The 17,085-nt window shown below is 44.9% G+C and overlaps 1 protein-coding gene across 1 annotated transcript in view; it reads left to right on the forward strand.

The window, feature by feature from the left end:
• Positions 1 to 16,591, forward strand: part of WSCD1 (WSC domain containing 1) — a 33,202-nt gene extending 16,611 nt beyond the window's left edge. The window contains exons 4-9 of the mRNA XM_009278277.2: positions 254 to 438; positions 3,894 to 4,015; positions 10,729 to 10,894; positions 12,390 to 12,554; positions 13,676 to 13,876; positions 15,856 to 16,591. Coding sequence (XP_009276552.1) covers positions 254 to 438; positions 3,894 to 4,015; positions 10,729 to 10,894; positions 12,390 to 12,554; positions 13,676 to 13,876; positions 15,856 to 16,208 — 1,192 coding nt within the window. The 3' untranslated portion in view covers positions 16,209 to 16,591. The remainder of the gene's footprint in view (positions 1 to 253; positions 439 to 3,893; positions 4,016 to 10,728; positions 10,895 to 12,389; positions 12,555 to 13,675; positions 13,877 to 15,855) is intronic.
• Positions 16,592 to 17,085: the final 494 nt, after the last annotated feature.

A 17,085-nucleotide genomic window follows, 5' to 3' on the forward strand; every position in this document is an offset into this window, starting at 1 on the left:
TGCCCCACGGCCCCGGGCAGGCCGTGCCGGGCGGACTCTGACCACCACCAGTTCCTGCTGTTGCCTGTGGTACGGTACAAGGTGGCTGCCTGCCTCCAAGAGGCCGTGCTGGTCCTTGGGGCCGGCTGCATCTCTGGAGCCGGGCGGCAGAAGCGTATGCCGTACACAGGGACAGGCTCCTGCCTTCATTAGGTATAAACTCGGGAATAGATGGGGTGCCGGTACCAACAGCACCTGGTTTTGCTCCCCGCAGGGCTTACACCTACGCGGGCCTGGCGTACGGAGCAGAGTGCTACTGCGGGAACAAGCTCCCAGCGACTGCCTCAAAGCCCGAGGAGTGCAACAGCGAGTGCAAGGGGGAAAAGGGCTCCATCTGCGGAGGGGTGAACCGGCTCTCTGTCTACAGGGTGGAGGAGCTGCGGGCAGGAGAGAGACGACGTAAGTGGGTGTGTGACCGGAGAGAGGCAGCCGCTCTCCCCAGGAGCGACGCTCACCCCACGGGGGGGAGATGCTGCAGCCAGGCTGAGAGTGTGGGCTGTCTTCGCTGCTCGTCTCGCTCCATTTGTCACCAGAGTTTGAAACAGCAAAGGACAAAGGTGCCCGTGGGGCATGGTATCCATTTGCTGCTGGTCTGGTCCTGCTCACCGCCTCGGAGTGGCAAGACGTGCCTGGCGCGGCTGCCTCAGGGCTGCCACATAGGAAGTTAGTGTCACCGGGGAAGAAACAAAATACAGTGCAGAGCGATTGCAACAGCAGCAGAATTTCAGCTGAGGAAAAACTACTCCCTTTTGCGTCCATTGCAGGGGACAAACCCACATGTGTTTAAGAAACAACCCTGGGTGCCTTGTAATGGAAGGGCAGAAAAGCACTCGTATCAATGCCACCCTAAGCTCAGAAATGATCCTAAGCAAAATAAAAAAGATGGCGGCAAACTTTTTAGCAGGACCTGTTGCGACAGGACAAGGGGAATGGCTTTAAACTAAAGGAGGGTAGGTATAGACTCGATATAAGGAAGAAATTTTTTACACTGAGGGTGGTGAAGCACTGGCACAGGTTGCCCAGAGAGGTGGTGGATGCCCCATTCCTGGAAACATTCAAGGTCAGGTTGGACGGGGCTCTGAGCAACCTGGTCTAGTTGAAGATGTCCCTGCTCACTACAAGGGGGTTGGACTAGATGACCTTTAAAGGTCCCTTCCAACCCAAACTATTCTATGAATCTATGAAAATAAGTGCTATGTGACTGCAGCAGGAGAATAAGTAGAGGCCAGAGAGAAAGGCACACCAATCTCTCTCCTAAGTGAGAGAAATGAGACCACAGAGTTTTGCTTTTCCAAGGACTTCTGTTCTAGCGGTTTTTGGGATTGTTGTTTCATCTTTAGATGACAACACTTACTCTACTTGTCATTCAATTAGCTACCACAGGAGATAAAATAGATAAACCTTTGGGCCAACACAAAGCATATAAAATATCTAAACAGCCGAGCAGTCTTTACTTTTGGCAAGCTCACAAGACCTTAACAGATGTCATTTGCTGAGAAGAAGCACCAAGACCTTAGGTTGTGCCAGTATTGATGGTACTTCATTTCTTCTTAAAGACAAGTCAAGGTTTGTACAATAATCCACCCAGCTACATATAAATTATATATCAAAGGTACATAGACCTAAATTGCTAGTGTCAGGCTGACAGGCACATTGGCAGGTTTCCCAGGACATGCATCACTGTTTAAATCTTCAGCATAAAATATATACACATGTTTCACAGGAAAAGGCGGCATTTATTTTTTTCTTAAGTATTAATGAATTAGTCATCAAATTACTCTAGCCTGAAGCTAGATTTGTATTTTGTTTGCCCTTAGTAATACCTGATATTTGACTGTTTGAAGAATCCCACTGACACTGGAGTGGGCCAACAGGAGTATTAATCACACTGAGCAAGTATATTGGAAAGTAACTCTGAAACTGTAACAGCATCTGTGATTTACACTATGCAATATAGGGAACAGACCTTGCATAAGGCTTCTCCTTATGCAGAGCAGATCCAGTGGCATCTCCATTTAAACCTTCCTAGACATGCAGTTTGCTGGCTCACCTCTCTGTTCCTCGCCTCCCCCTTCCCACCCTGGCTCCCTGGGCGCCATGAGCTGCGCAGCTTCTGCACCGCAGGACTCATGCCCCCACATCATGTTAAATGCAGTGAAGCTCAAAGTCTGCAGCTACTGCAGCCCAGGGATCGCTGTGGCACAGAGTGCCATTTTCCTCATGGCAGGATTCAGCCATCCTTCCCTAGAAAGTAGGCAGACGACATAAATACAGCACATTTCCAGTGTGATACGTGGGTTCTCTGCAAACCCTGCTCCCTCCCGAGTGCTGGTGTGGGCAGTTCAAGCTTTCTTCCTGACCCGCTGAGGCAACTCTAAACATGTTCATAAATATTTTGTTTCAGGAATTAAATATTAGTGTGAGATTTAGTAGGAAGTCTTTCAAGAGCATCCTGAGAAGCCAAAAAACTTCAGTTGTTTTATTCTTTGGTGCTGTGCTTGCAGTGATCTGGTCCCAGGGAGACTCCTGTTTCCCCCCAACTTGCATTAAGTTATTTCATTTTCACATCTCCTGAGTGATCCCAAAGATATAGGATTGCTTCTAGTAACTGGTTTGAACAGTTATTAGAATAATATTTAAGCAGCTTCTCCTTAGATTGCTCTTGGCTCATGCTGGAGAATCTGGGCCCTTCTGCCAGGAAATTCATGCAGAACCAAATTTTTCCATCAAAACTGCACTGCATCTCTCCTGTCATCCAACATATTTCCCACATCAGCTCTAGTGAGTATTGTTTAAGGTAGCCAGTGGGTGCGGACCAGGCCTCAGAGGACCTAAATTCATTCCCAAATCCACTTTTCTCCCTATTGAGTCGTGCTAGGCAAATTCTATCAATAGAGAGTTAGTACACAGCGATGAAGTAAAAGCATTTTCCACCTTTGTAAAGCCCACAAAATCCTAAGAATTACAGAAGTGTCATACAACATGCAGACTTTTTTCTTTTTCTAACCAGCCACATAATGTTATTTTCTTCATTACCATTAGTTAATCTGTGCAAATGCATTGCCTCACCTGGGGTAGTGAGTTTCCATGACAGATCTGGGGTTTTGTTTGGTTCTGTCAGGGGACATTTCTCTCTTAAGCAGGAAGGAAAATTGTATTGCTGCTTATAACAAGTATTTGGGCCAAATCCTGACTTCAATCACAGTGATGCAAAAAATGGAGCAATTCTGCCAAGCTCTCTGGCATTTATACAGGAGCAGGTGAGATCAGAGGCTGATGCTAAAGACTTGAAGAAAGCTGTTCTCCCTAAACAGCTTACAAAAGCCTAGTTTAGATTTCGAAGGCTGCAGCAAACACCCTTGCCCTGAAAAGAAAGAGTGGGAAGAGGAGAGGGATAGCTCAGCAACTGAGCAGATGTGCAGGAAGGTGGGTCCCTGTGGGGGCTTTCAGGATTCATTTAAATTCCTTTCCCTTTCTGGTGCAGATCATGGGAAGCTTTATAGATTTTTATCGTGGCTTTTAAGTCTTTCACGGGAAAGCTTGTCTTCAAAAGAAAACTGGGACTTGCAAACAATAGCAATGCCCTCCACTGGTGGAATTTAATTTAAACTCTTTGCTGCAGCCCTACTTTCAGTGGTTAGTACAAAGCTAAAGGCATGTGCTCCTTTCAATACCACAGGATTTGCAACACATTTTTCTAGTGTATATCATGGTTTCTCTTATTTTTACAGCATTTGGAATATAAAATTTCTTTTATTATTTTTAGCTTCTGAACCTAATATTGTTCTTTGTGAAGGAGGCAGGATACTACGGACATTGTTTTCTCAAGAGAAACCTATTTCATATCCCTGCAGGGAGGAATGTTATCTATCGAGGATGTTTTAGAGCTCCAGAAAATTTAACAGACACCTTTCCAGCCTCTTTGATACAGCCCAATTTGACGGTGGAGATGTGCTCTGAATTTTGCTCCAAGAAAGTAAGAACAGTTCTCATTTCACATCCTTTCTTCTTTTTTGTTATTTTAAATTTTAATCTACTAAGGGAATAGCAGAGATTAGTGCCTTAGAGCTTTGAATTTGTAAATGAGTTTCTAAAGGACAAAACTCATCAGAGTAAATACCCAGTGATGCATCTGGTCCAACTGCTCTCTTGAGTGGGGAAGGTGGGAGGGAAAGCCATCAGAGCGATGCCACTAAATATGATGCACAGAAAAGCCATTCTACGTGACGAGTATCGACCATGAGGAAATCGATACCATTTCCGTGTCACATTCAAACCAAGCCCAGAGCCAGATCTGACCCGGGGGAGGTCTCAGTGGCTGTGGCTCATGGGGAGACATGCTGCTGGAGGGTGGATGTGGGCTGAGCAGCACCCGAAATGTGGCTCCAGTGCCCTCCAGGGAGCTGGTCCCCACTCAGCCCTCGGGGAGCCACGTGCAGTGCATGGGCAGGGCAGGGCAGGGAGAAGCGATCCCCAGCACCCTCCACTTTGTGCAGCCCTGTGTGCTCCCCTCCAAGGTGGTCCTTTTGGTCTCAGGCTCCTTGACAGTCCAGCAGCAGGCATTGCCATAACAAACAAGAGGATTTAATGCTGAGGTATCTACACACAATTTTTACACCAGTGTGTAACTGTGTTGGCTAGGAACGTGATACAATCTTAAATACAAAAAAAAAGGCTGCCATAGAAAAATTTTAGCAGATAAGCACACTGAATGCAGGTGGACTTTCCTGGTACTTTTATACAAATGTGTCTCTTTCCACACCAGAAGAATTTATACCACTTTCACTATAACCTATGTAATTTAAATCTAATAAATTTTAATTTAAAATGGACTCATTGTAGGACTTCATGCCGATATATAAGACTACAAAAAAGCAACAAATAAGGTCAGCTGTGTGCTTATTGGCTTTGGACAGAAGGTGAGAAGGGACATGCTAACATCCACTGTCCTTGTGCATACTCTTGGCCTGAAGCATCACCTTTGCTCATTCTCCACACTTATGACAGAGTAAGACCATGGATTTAAGAACTGAAGGAGTTTGACTTTGACGGACTTGGGTATCCTCAGGGGGAGGGAACGTTTGGTCCAGGGCACCCTCTGCTTTAGTGGCTGTTGCTGTGGTTGGTTCCCTTCCCTTCCTCGCCACTCCAATGGGGCTTTTTTTTTTTTTTTTTTAATAGAGGAGGGTTCACTGTGTGGTCAGATTTAGCCTGCAGCCACATTCAGCCTCATGCACTAAACTGAACATTCAATTACTTTGTCTTCTAGCATCACAAAATTGATTAAAACAATTAAGGCATGAACAACAAATCTTCTTAATTACTAGGTAGAGTGGGAAAGCTTTTGCCAGTCAACATATCCTCTATATGAGCTCATCAGTGTTTTAAGAACGCATCATAGAATTAACTCTGTGCAACGAATTGCAGTGAATCACCCATATACTCTGTATATAGTACCTTACAAACATGCATACAAACACACTCTTCACATCCTCTATGCATATAAATGTTCAGTAAAGCAGGACTTCATGAGCAATTCTTTCCAAGCTCTGCCATTAATCTGTTGTTTAATGGTGGAAAAAAATCTTAGTCTTTCTGTGTCAGTTTACCCACATGTAACATCATTTTATTAATATTTACTGATGAAGTGCAATTAATTATTGCTTCCCTATCTGGGAGAATGGTATGAAATATCTGGAGAAGTTGTTTTCAGATGTGCTCAAACATGAGGTCAATGTTTTTAAGCACAGTTATGCCATTCTGGTTTTGGGAGATGACTTTTCTAAATAAATGGGTTTTCAGAAGTATAGTTCCTTCAAGGTTTTCTGGCCATGCAGCCAAAAAGTGGAAGCATCTGAAATTACTTGTGACTGAGAAGGATAGGAAAAAGACCACAACCAAAATGTACCACATTAGTGTGACATTCGAACAGGACTAGGATAGAGGAGAGCAGCAGGATGGAGGAAACTGTCCATCTCTGCAGAGCAGCTAGTGTCTTTCCAGAGTTAGAGCCAATGCATATTGGCTTGATGAAGCTTGTGTGAGAAAGCCATCAGCAAACCAGATATTCTAAGGGATTATCTAAAGACTCTTTCTGCACAGAGGGCATGGAGAGGGCTGCAGAAATGGTAACATCAAGAGGAAAAGGTACTGAAGGAAGGTGAAGAAAAGGTTTGGTACCTCTCTCATTTATTCCTTCCCTAAAATGGTGCAGGTAACAACCTGCTTATCCTTCCCCGCCCTCCTTTAGCTCTGCCAGGCACCATGCTACCCTTTGGAAAATGATTATTAGAGAATATTTGCCTACAAAAAGACTGGCAAGGTCTCCCTCCAACTTAAGAAGCAGCAATTGCATATCCACAAGTCCAGTTGTTACACACTGATTTGAGCTTTAACTCTAGATACCAAAACAAGTCCTATTATGACACTACAAACATTTGTCCCGACTTAGGTTCCTTTCCTTTCAAAATAAGATGGACAACTTCCTAGCCAATAGCAACATACTTAGCTCTTCTGAAATCAAGACGGCACTGTCATTTTAGTCCCTCCTGTTATGCTGAAAGGAACTATCCCAACAATTTCTGCGTGTCCTGAAAAAGCTAGTGGGCTTTTAAATGGAACTAGTTGGATGCTTAAAGTTGAACATATGAATAAGTCTTTTGCTCTTTGGGACTTAGAAGAAAAGCAAATTGAGGCATACCATATTTATTTGTTAGCCTTGCAAATTGCTTTGTGCAGCTGAAATGGTAGCTCCAGCCCTTGGAAGCATTTGAGATATGAATTTGATGTAACAGCTTCAGATGAAACCTGCTAAATACCCTTAATTATAAATTTTTTTCTTAATTAACAGAATGATGACATGGCTTAATAGTAACCCATTATCACCTCGTAACACAGATCCATGAATGTGTTTCTGTGCTAGGTCCCTTGGCCAGAAGCCATAATTTTCATATATGCTCTTTTATAAGCCCACCTGCATACTAAACGAGCCATCTCCATTTGAATTTATATTTTTAAATAAACAGTCCTTTTACCATTCAGGTGCTGTATGCAGTAATACATGATAATATGAATAAAATCTGGAAGAACACTAAGTCTGAGGACAGAACCCCAGTATCTCAATGCATCCAAAAGCCATGCCAGCAAGTTTGCATACTTGAACATTACCAACTCTAAGGTGCTTTTTCTTTTCTTTATACAGCAATATACAGAATACAGCAATCTTCTTATTTCAAAAATAGACCTGCTATTTTGGATTCCAGATGTAGCTACATGCCATTATTTACCCATAAACAAAAGACTCCTAGGATTTTGATCAAAATCCCATTGTAGAATTCATATAGAGTGTTTCCATAGCTTCATTTAGATTTTTTTTTAAACACAATAAAACAAAGATAAGTAGGCCAGAACCTCAACTGGCGCAGATAACCACAGCCTCTCAGACTTTATTGCAGCAGTGAGAGAGGAGTATTTCAAATTAGGGTCATATTGGGTATAACAGCACACTGAGGAATTGTCCCCTGGCCTCAACAGATCACAGTGTAAAACAAGCCAGAATTTTTATGCGAGGGCATGATTGGCTTTATAGTATTTATTCTTTGCTCTTAGCATATCCAGTTCAATGAAAACTTGAAGAATGACTTCTAGGTTTGTTGCAAAATGAACATGCCCATTTTTAAATAAACCAAACCCATAATTTTTACTTGGGAGAGAAATTCCCTTCCATGATTAGCCCCCATCTCTTATTCTTTTTGGTAGATTAAGAGAAAAATTTTAACTGCGTCAGATAGGATAGTATAGGAAGTTGGAAAAGACAGCAATTTAGCAGAGTAATCAGAGTAGAACCAGTTAAGTGTATTTTTAATCTTTTACATTTCTTTCTTTAAGAATTTAATAATTCTTAATTTGAATACAATCTAATAAAAAACAATTAGCGATTGAATCATCACATCGTCTGTGTTGCTATTGGAGAATGATTGCTTTCCTTACAGCACTTAAACTACCTGTTGAGGCTTCATCTAACAAATTCTTATGTAAATAGGCCCATCGACATCAACTCTGAATTACACTGAATTACAGCTTGCAGGATGGACGCCTAAGCCTGTCAATGCATGCTCTAAAGCTCAATCCAGAAAAATGCTTATTCACAGACCCGCAGATTTCTCTGGTGATATACTTGTGTTTAACTGAAGTGAGGCATCGCAGATTTGTGTGTGCTGAGCTGGAGTCCGGCACTTAAAAGTTAGATGGTTGCTTAAAGCCATAACCACAGCTCGGGGCATACATAAATACACAGGTGAGCAAAGTGGATGGCTTGTAGTTTTGATTAAATACTGATGGGAAATCAAGATTGAATATGTTACTTTGCAGTCTCACTTTGTGCGCTGTATCAGGTGGACTCACAGTCTGAATAATCAGCCGGCTGATGACAGCACTTTGCACCAACGCTGTGGATCCTGGTGCGATTACCAGAACTACTGTCGTGCTTCTTTCAGCGCGTGTGCTGCCGTCACTGAAACTTTGAAACTTTCATTTGTGAAGCCCACTCCCTGTTTCTGCCCTTCCTCCAACCACTTGCTGCCCAAGCAGCAGGAAGGCTGCACAGGCGCGGGACAGCCCGACTGCCCCTGGCTCCCAAAGGGCTGGGCACCCCGCACCTCCATTACCCTGAACCTCATGCAGAGTAGCTGCAGAACAGCACCATATTGCCCAGTGCTTCTGCAGATGCAGAGATACAGAGAAGCGTTTGCATAGGTCTCTTCACAAAACCTCCAGCCTTCCAGAAAAGTCAATCGCTTGCAGGTGCCACTTGGCACGAGGTACAAGGTACATTTTTATTCTAGGCTGTGTTTGATGGCCGGGACACTTACTAATTTCTCAAACTGAGAAAGGCTGTTTCATTGTAAAGGAAAAATTTCTGTTTGCAAGCAGAAACAGAACTATTTTGTCCTTAGATCAAATCTGTAAATAGTTTTTGACTATGTCATATCTCATTCACTAAGCAAATGTTGGCTGTTTGGGCACAGATGGCACATGTGTTGTATTTGACTCCTTATCAGAGGATGAACATGTGGGGAAGAGCAAGAGATAAGCTGCTCAGCAGTTCTGTCACACACTCCCAGAATCCAAAAGACTTTTAAAAGGCAAAAAGTGTTGATATGGAATGGGTGGAATTGAACGCTCTGTGCTCGAATAACCCCTGAGCTTCCTTCAGCCATTCTGTGGCTGCACCGAGCCCATCCATGCACGCCAATGCACCGCCGTGCCACTGAGCAATCCATCAGGGGAACTTTGGAAATCCAAGGAAAAAAAAACCCAGTCTTCCTGGTAAAGAGGAGAAAGACTGAATTTTAGGGCCAGTTTCAGCAAACTAGTAAGCATGCTTTTCCTATTGAGCACATAAGCAACTACTAATTTCTTCAGCAAATAATTAGCACGCATTTCCCTCAAACTTCTCTTAATTCTCATCAATATTAGCCCAGCAGCTCAGCCTCACTGCTCTGCCACCACATAGCAACGCTGCTTTGCAGCCTGTTGCCTGTTTTGGGTAAGACCGGTACACCAAAACCTGAATTACTTTTCTTCATATCCATTGAAAAGAAATTTCTTACAGCCAGAAATTTTCCTGGGGAGTTGTTTCCTTGCAATGAACACTACATATATCTTTCTTGTAGTTGAACATTTTATGCTCTGCTGAGATACCTGTCATTCACAGCAGTCAGTCTGGATTTCATGTGAGATTTCCCTATCTAGAAGCAAGGTAACATAAAACAAGAAGTGTCCATGCCTGAAGACAGAGCCAGGCGCCAGCTGAGCTAACGCTGCGTGCACCAGCAGGCAGAGCCGTGCGTGCCTTTAGCTCACTCCCAGCACCAGGTACAACTACAGCTGCACTCAGGCACCGCAGGTCCCCTTCCGCCTCTGCCTTTTCTGGTGCAGCCCCATGTTCACCGTCAGCACAGTCCCTCTGAATAGATGTACCAAAAATTACTTGGTATCGTATTTCTAAATAGTTTTTCAAAAAATATACACAGTAGTTCTCAGACTCTGTATCAGCCGCTCTACGCACATTCATTTTTTGCAAACTGTGAAGAAGTCAGACCAAGGTGCATACTTTTTTTATGGCTTGACTTTTTTCTTTCTATTTTTAAACATGATTGCAGCAGTTAGTGGGTCTAAATTTCCTTCTTTGCTTAAATTCTTTAAGTTTAAGGGCAAGTTTCCTCCACACAAACTCTGGTAAAATCAACTGAATAAGGCAAACCTTTTAACAGCTGACTCCTCAGTTTGGGGGAATATAAATAGAAGTTTAAAAGATGATCCAATTCAAAATGTTCATTTTGGGGGTAAATAAGAACAGCTTTTCCCACACTGATGTTTTGCAGGTGGAATTATGTCCTAGGTGCTGCAGGAATATTATAAAATTATTTTTATGAATAATGAAAAAAGCCAGAATATTGTGACTTTTCAAGCTTTACAAGGCTTGTGTGTGAAAACCAGTTTTTAAGAAATTGCCATACGAAAGACAGTAGTGGTATAAGCATGACCCTTACAATGATATCTCAAACACTGCTTTCATCTTGACAGTAGCCTTGTGAAGATTTATTTTTCTTTGTGTAACAGCAGCATTCCCCGCAGGCTGTTGATGCCATGGCATTTACGCACTGATCTATTTTCTCTCTTTCGTAGGAGTTTCCCTTGGCAGTCATCCAAGGGCAGGAGTGCTACTGCGGCTACCCCACCGGGCGCTTCTCGCTGCACGACGGCGCAGACAGGCTGCTCTGCAGTGGGATGCACAACACCAGCAGTAACGCCGAGGGAAAATACTGCCTGGTCTATCAGACACCAGTGCAAGGTACGAGCTCCAGCCTCGTGCCAGGGCCAGACCCACCACTGCTGGAAATAGCCCATGCGTCCCTTCTGCAGTGGGTAAAAGTGATCTAGTTTACAGCAGTCTTAGCCACAATGGTTGGTATCACAATACAGGCAGGAATTTAGCAAACAGCCCTTATCTAAACCCCCCCTTGCAATCGTGCTCGTAAATATGCATCTTTCCATTCTCTCATTAAGCAGCACAGCCTCCCCCCACCCTGGAAAAATACAATTATTTTGCAGATGGAGAGAACAAGGCAGAGCCTGGGAAGGCATACCCCGAACCATGCAGCACCCCGGGCATCAGGGGCAAGGACCCCATACTCTGGTTCCAGTCCTGCTCGTTAAACACACACCTAGCCCCCACGTTACACAGCCACCAAGGCAGCTCTGCAGACACTAATTTTGCTCTACCCATCTTGCTCTAAAATATTCATCTGCACACATGTTTCAAAGCCGGAAAATAAAGCAGAGAGTAAGGCTCCAATCCAGTAAACCATTTAGGTGGTACTGGCAACTTTATCCATGCAATGATTTGCACTGAGTTTAGTGAAACTCCTCATGCTTAAAATTAAACAAATTAAGTGCTTTTGGGGATTGGTGCTGGGCTTTTTTTCTCCAACACCCTTTTTTTCCTCCATCTCCCAGTTCAGAGGTAGACTGCAAACACCAGCACGTGAAAAGATCATGCAAGAAGAACACTTGCTTTCATGAAATTGCTAGTACTTCCCACATCTGTGTAGGTCAGTAGTAGCAGAAGACAGCCTCCTCTGGACTGTGCTGGCACTTTCTAGTCATGGCTTCATCTAGAGGCTGCTTTGAAGAATGAAGAGCATAATTTCTAATTTATTTCCTGGCTTCTTTTTGAATCATCACAGAGGGTCAAGATTGGTTCTTATCCTATCCTTTCTTTTATTGCCACGCTAAGAAATAAGGTTAGGATTTACGAAAGCATGTATGGAAACCAGGTGTCTAGCCCCCATGGGAGATTAACGCAATGTGGGCTCGTCACTGCCTTGGGCCCTTCGGAGAGGAATGACAGCCTAGAGGTTTAACTGAACGCCAGCTCCTTTCACTAGGAGAGGTTTCTCCTGCGTTATAAAACTCGCAATTTCCAGGTGTAATGGCACATTTAGGGTTTCATTGAAGAGCCAACCTGCCAGGCAAATAGCCATTAACAAACAGGCATCAAGGGGCTTTTATCACAACTTGCTGGCAAGTACAATGGTTTGCTGCAGCTCTATCAAAAAAGCATTGCCTAACACAAAACCAGCAAAAACCTCTTCTGAGGATAATCTCTTTGGCCTCTTATGGCTGAATTAATTTTGGGAAGTAGCTGACTCACAACTGGACTCAAATTGATATCCTATATTCGTAAGAAAGAGAAGAAAGAAGCAATAAACCCTGTAATCAAGAGCTGTCAGTGGAATTATTAAAAAGCCACAATGCTAACAATGAAATATCTTCTGTACTCACAGACACCCGCTGCACAGACAGGAAATTCTTAACCACCAAATCCAAAGTGTTCGTTGCTTTGTCAAGCTTTCCTGGGGCTGGGAATACGTGGGCTCGCCATTTGATAGAGCATGCCACAGGATACTACACGGGAAGCTATTACTTCGATGGAGCCCTCTACAACAAAGGTACCGTATCCAGAGGGATGGGACACACAAAGCCCTTCCAAGGCATGAAGCTTTACTTACTCTCTCTGACATCCTTCTGCTTGGAGCCAGCAAAGGCTGGCACTGTCAGCACATGTGGTAAAATTTAAACACGTGCCTGGAACAAGCGGTCTCACGTGGTGCATACAGCAGCAGGGACTGCTCCAGCAGCGTGCTGAGCCTGACAGGCAGCTACTTTCACAGACAACAGCCAGGCTCTTGATTTGCAAAATTTGCGTGTCGCCTGCACTGGTGCTGCTGTGCACATGCACATGTGCAGCTCCCATCTAAAAGACTGGTCCAAAAGACCAGTTGAGTAAAAGAAGTTGACTAAACCCTGAGAAGGCTGACTAAACCCTTCAGTAGCACATGAAACACAAGGGTTGAATTTTTAAATGTTACTAATTATTCTGGGAGGACACTATCCTGAGGGGGCACTGTATTTAGCAAGCGCCAAGCACTGGACACAAGGGTAATTTTTAAATGTTACTAATTATTCTGGGAGGACACTATCCTGAGGGGGCACTGTATTTATAAATATTATTCTGGGAGGACACTATCCTGAGGGGGCACTGTATTCTGTATTCGCTAAGCACTAAGTTGACTAAACCCTGAGAAGGCTGACTAAACCCTTCAGTAGCACATGAAACACAAGGGTTGAATTTTTAAATGTTACTAATTATTCTGGGAGGACACTATCCTGAGGGGGCACTGTATTTAGCAAGCGCCAAGCACTGGTCCTGTGAAAAACAGCCCTTTTGCAGCAAGGTGCCGACGAAGTGCTCCCCAGCAGAGGAAAGCCTGGCTCCCAGCGCATGCCCCGCTCAGCAGCTGGGGCTCCCGCCAGGGACAGGGTCCTCCTTATGGCAGGCATGGAGAAGCACGCAAGAAGATGGTTCCCAACCAAATAAAGTCAATAAGCCTTGCAAATCAGTGGCAGGCCAGGAATAAAATTCAGCCCTGGTCCCAGGTCCTGGGTGATGGGTTTAATTGACTTGTACTTTCACAACAGTTTTACACCACTGTAGGGAATGATTTAGAGTGTGAAAAGGCACAGACATATAATCAAGTGAAAAAGCCAACAATCCTGTCTTGTAAAACAGGTTTTAAAGGAGAAAAAGACCACTGGAGAAGTAGAAGGACCATCTGTGTGAAAACACACGAAAGTGGCAAGACGGAGATTGAAATGTTCGACTCGGCGATCCTGTTGATAAGGAATCCATACAAGTCGCTGATGGCGGAGTTCAACAGGAAATATGCCGGGCACCTGGGGTACGCCACCGACCGCAACTGGAAGAGCAAAGGTAACGTGCTGCCCCAGCGCGGGCTGGGGGTGCTCGCTGCCACTTTGGACACAGTTTGAAACTTATCTTCTCGGCATGCTGGGAAGGGGGTAACACACTGGGACCTGAGTCAGCACTGCAAACAAATTCAGTGGGACTTGAGTTCCACCACAGCCAGATCAGTCCCAAAAGCATTCAGACCTGCACTCTGGGAGTGGTTGTGGTCTTGCCACACATCCACCACCATGGAGAGGAGGGTAGCGCAGCACCAATGCTGTGGCCACAGGCATGCAGCAACGTTGCTGCCATCATACTGTTTGGCAGAGAAAACATGTCCAGGTACAACACCCCTGCGTACAGCCCATTTGCCAAGCTATGCGAGGTAAAGAAAATTTGCCCCTGCAGCATGTAATAACCATGAGAAATCTAATTTAATATTTGGAGGATTCAATGGAGCATGACATTTCCTGAAGGAAATTTTACAGCACTGCACAGGTGCTACTGCACTGCAGATAAATCAGGATAATAGCAATAAGGGGACTTGAGATTCGGTGTTCCTTGAACATATGAAAAGACTTCAGAATATGCCTGCCACGCTTCGTGCATTTGACTGGCAAGCTGGATGGTGTGACTACAATTTCCCTACTGAATACACTGCTGCATTCAGACTCTGCGGCAGAGAAGAGATTCAGCTTGCATTTCTCTTCGTGTGTATTTTAGGCATTACAGCTGTGGCTTGGCAAACCACGCAGCACAGGGCCATGGGGGGCTGGGAGGGAAGTGTCCTCTGTCACAGCATATTTCTTTCCCAAGTTCATGTATCACCTTTCATCAATCAAAACTCAAGACCTATTCATCAAAAAACCAGACAAAATAGCCCTTACAAAAGAGAAAAAGTCTGGAGGGAACGGCTTTTCCATACTGCAAACTACAAATTGTCACATTTCAGCCACAAATGCTCTTTGTCCAGCCCAAAAGCTTTAGCTAGGACTATCTTGACCCTTGGAAAATTAAATTATCAGAGAGAGCAGATAGAGATTGAGGTCTCATTAATGCCCAAGGCAAAGGTGGGAAAATTAATTCAGTAAATTCTGTCCCAGTGATCCTGGCAGGTGACCCTAAATCCCTCCCATGTGCCAGGAACAGAAGAATCTTCCCTATTAATCCCATTTCCTTATCCAGTCTCCCCATAAACAGGCTGGTAAGCATGCAGAAAGATAAGTTATTCGACAGATTTGGAAATCAAGAACACCTTGGGTCCCAGCCAAGATCAGTGTCTTGATGTTGCATTTACATAATAAAAATGTTAATATATTATTATATAATTATTATATATTATTTGTTTACATGTATATTAAAAAATAAACCTGTCTCTTTCTCAGTCTACATTTGAAATGGAGGTAAAAGGGTAGGAAAACCACAGAAGTAAAAGAATCTGCTTGAAGTTACATGGCAAAGCATTGCTTAAGCCACCATCCAAGCGGGACCAGCTGCCTTCCCTGCTCATATCCCTTCACAGGCTTTCAGTCAAACTCTTCCCCTGGCGCGTTCTGTCCTCCCCCAGCCCCTGCGTGGAGCCACCTGCCCGGTGCACACACCGATGGCATGCACAGAGAGCTCAACTCCTACAAATAAGGCACAGTAAAGATGCAAAGTTGCAGCTCTGCCCACCTGGCCGCTGCCGTGCCCTGTCCCTCCATCGGGGCGTCCTAGGCAGCTTGGTGACTCTCCCAGCCCTGTTAAGAGCCATGAAGCCTGCACAGTCCAGGTGACTGGGGGGCAGAAGAGTTAAGCATCTTCTGCCTCCGTGCCAGAAGCTGCAAAGCTGAGCTGACGTACCCAGCAGCCGGCCACACTGTGCTTCTCCAGCGCATGCCTATCCAGCAGCATCAGACCATACCCAGCAACTCCAGCCTTGTTGCACAAGATAACATTTGGAAAACTGTTGAAACGCAGCATGGCTAATGTTGTCTCATTTTCCTGGTTTTCCGGTTCTTTAGAGTGGCCCGATTTTGTGAACAGCTATGCCTCCTGGTGGGCCTCCCACGTCCTGGACTGGCTGAAGTACGGGAAGCGCCTGCTCATCGTCCACTATGAGGACCTGAAGCAGAGCCTCATCCCCAAGCTGAAGGAAATGGTGGAGTTTCTGAATATGACAGTGACAGAGGACCGACTGCTCTGCGTTGAGAACAACAGGGATGGGAATTTCAAGCGGTCTGGTGCTAAGCAAAAGGATTTTGAGCCATTCACCCAGGAAATGAAAGATCTTATCAACAGATACATCCTGACAGTGGATGAAGCCCTGAGGGGAAGAAACTTCACAGGGCTGCCCAGAGAGTATGTGCCAAGATGATAACCTGGTAGCACTCTGCTGTGTTTAAAAATAAAATAAATTTTTCTAAAAAAAAAAAAAAAAAAAAAAAGAGCTTTATAGCAGTTAAAGCAAAGATACTTGTGAGTCTGCTGAGCAGTGCAAATTCTCTCCACTCTTGGGTGTTCTTCAGGGCACTAAGTGCTCCAGAAGGCAAGCAATGAAGGATGGAAATTGGGTTATAAACCATGGCAAAAAGCTATTAGTGTCTACCTGCGTGTGCCCCTCCCTGCACAAACGGCTCAGAACTTCACAGCGGAGCACCCCTGCTTCTGCGGCAGGCATCCTGCCTTCTCGCTCCTGCTGTCATCACAGACCTGCCAGTGGCTGCTTGGGTTTTCACAGCAACCGTGTTGGAAATGGACGTACATAAAGGGGGCGGGGGGGGAAGTCTTAACACTGATCAACAATTTTCATCTGAGCATTTAAGAAAATCAGTTGCTTTCCTCTTAGTATAGCCCACTAGCTTCCTTCTCCTGGGTTTGCTGGTCAGGTCACCTGCCACAGGGGTATCAGAGGTGCAGGGGGAGAAAAGCACCTGTGGGCGAAGGTGCCCCGGGTGCTGGGCAGAGAGGTGCTTCAGGACTGACCCCAGGCTTCCCTGCAGGAACAGCATGGCCTGGGGCCATGTGAGCTCTGCAGGGAGGTGGGCGGCTGCAGCATCCCCTGCAGTGAGGTGCACAGCTGGAGACCCTTAGGAGAAAAGAGAAATTCAGCATGGCCAGAGGTGGAAATCCCTGGGTGTCACCAGTCCCAAACAGACCCAAGACCCGGCCCCAAAGAGGTGGGAGAGGAGGGGCTGCTGCCCATGCCAGGGGTTCGGCACAGGTTTCTGCACCTCCATCCCTGCGCCCAGGGA

Source organism: Aptenodytes forsteri, unplaced genomic scaffold (genome assembly GCF_000699145.1).
Source record: "Aptenodytes forsteri isolate BGI_AS27 unplaced genomic scaffold, ASM69914v1 Scaffold66, whole genome shotgun sequence".
Classification (NCBI taxonomy): domain Eukaryota; kingdom Metazoa; phylum Chordata; class Aves; order Sphenisciformes; family Spheniscidae; genus Aptenodytes; species Aptenodytes forsteri.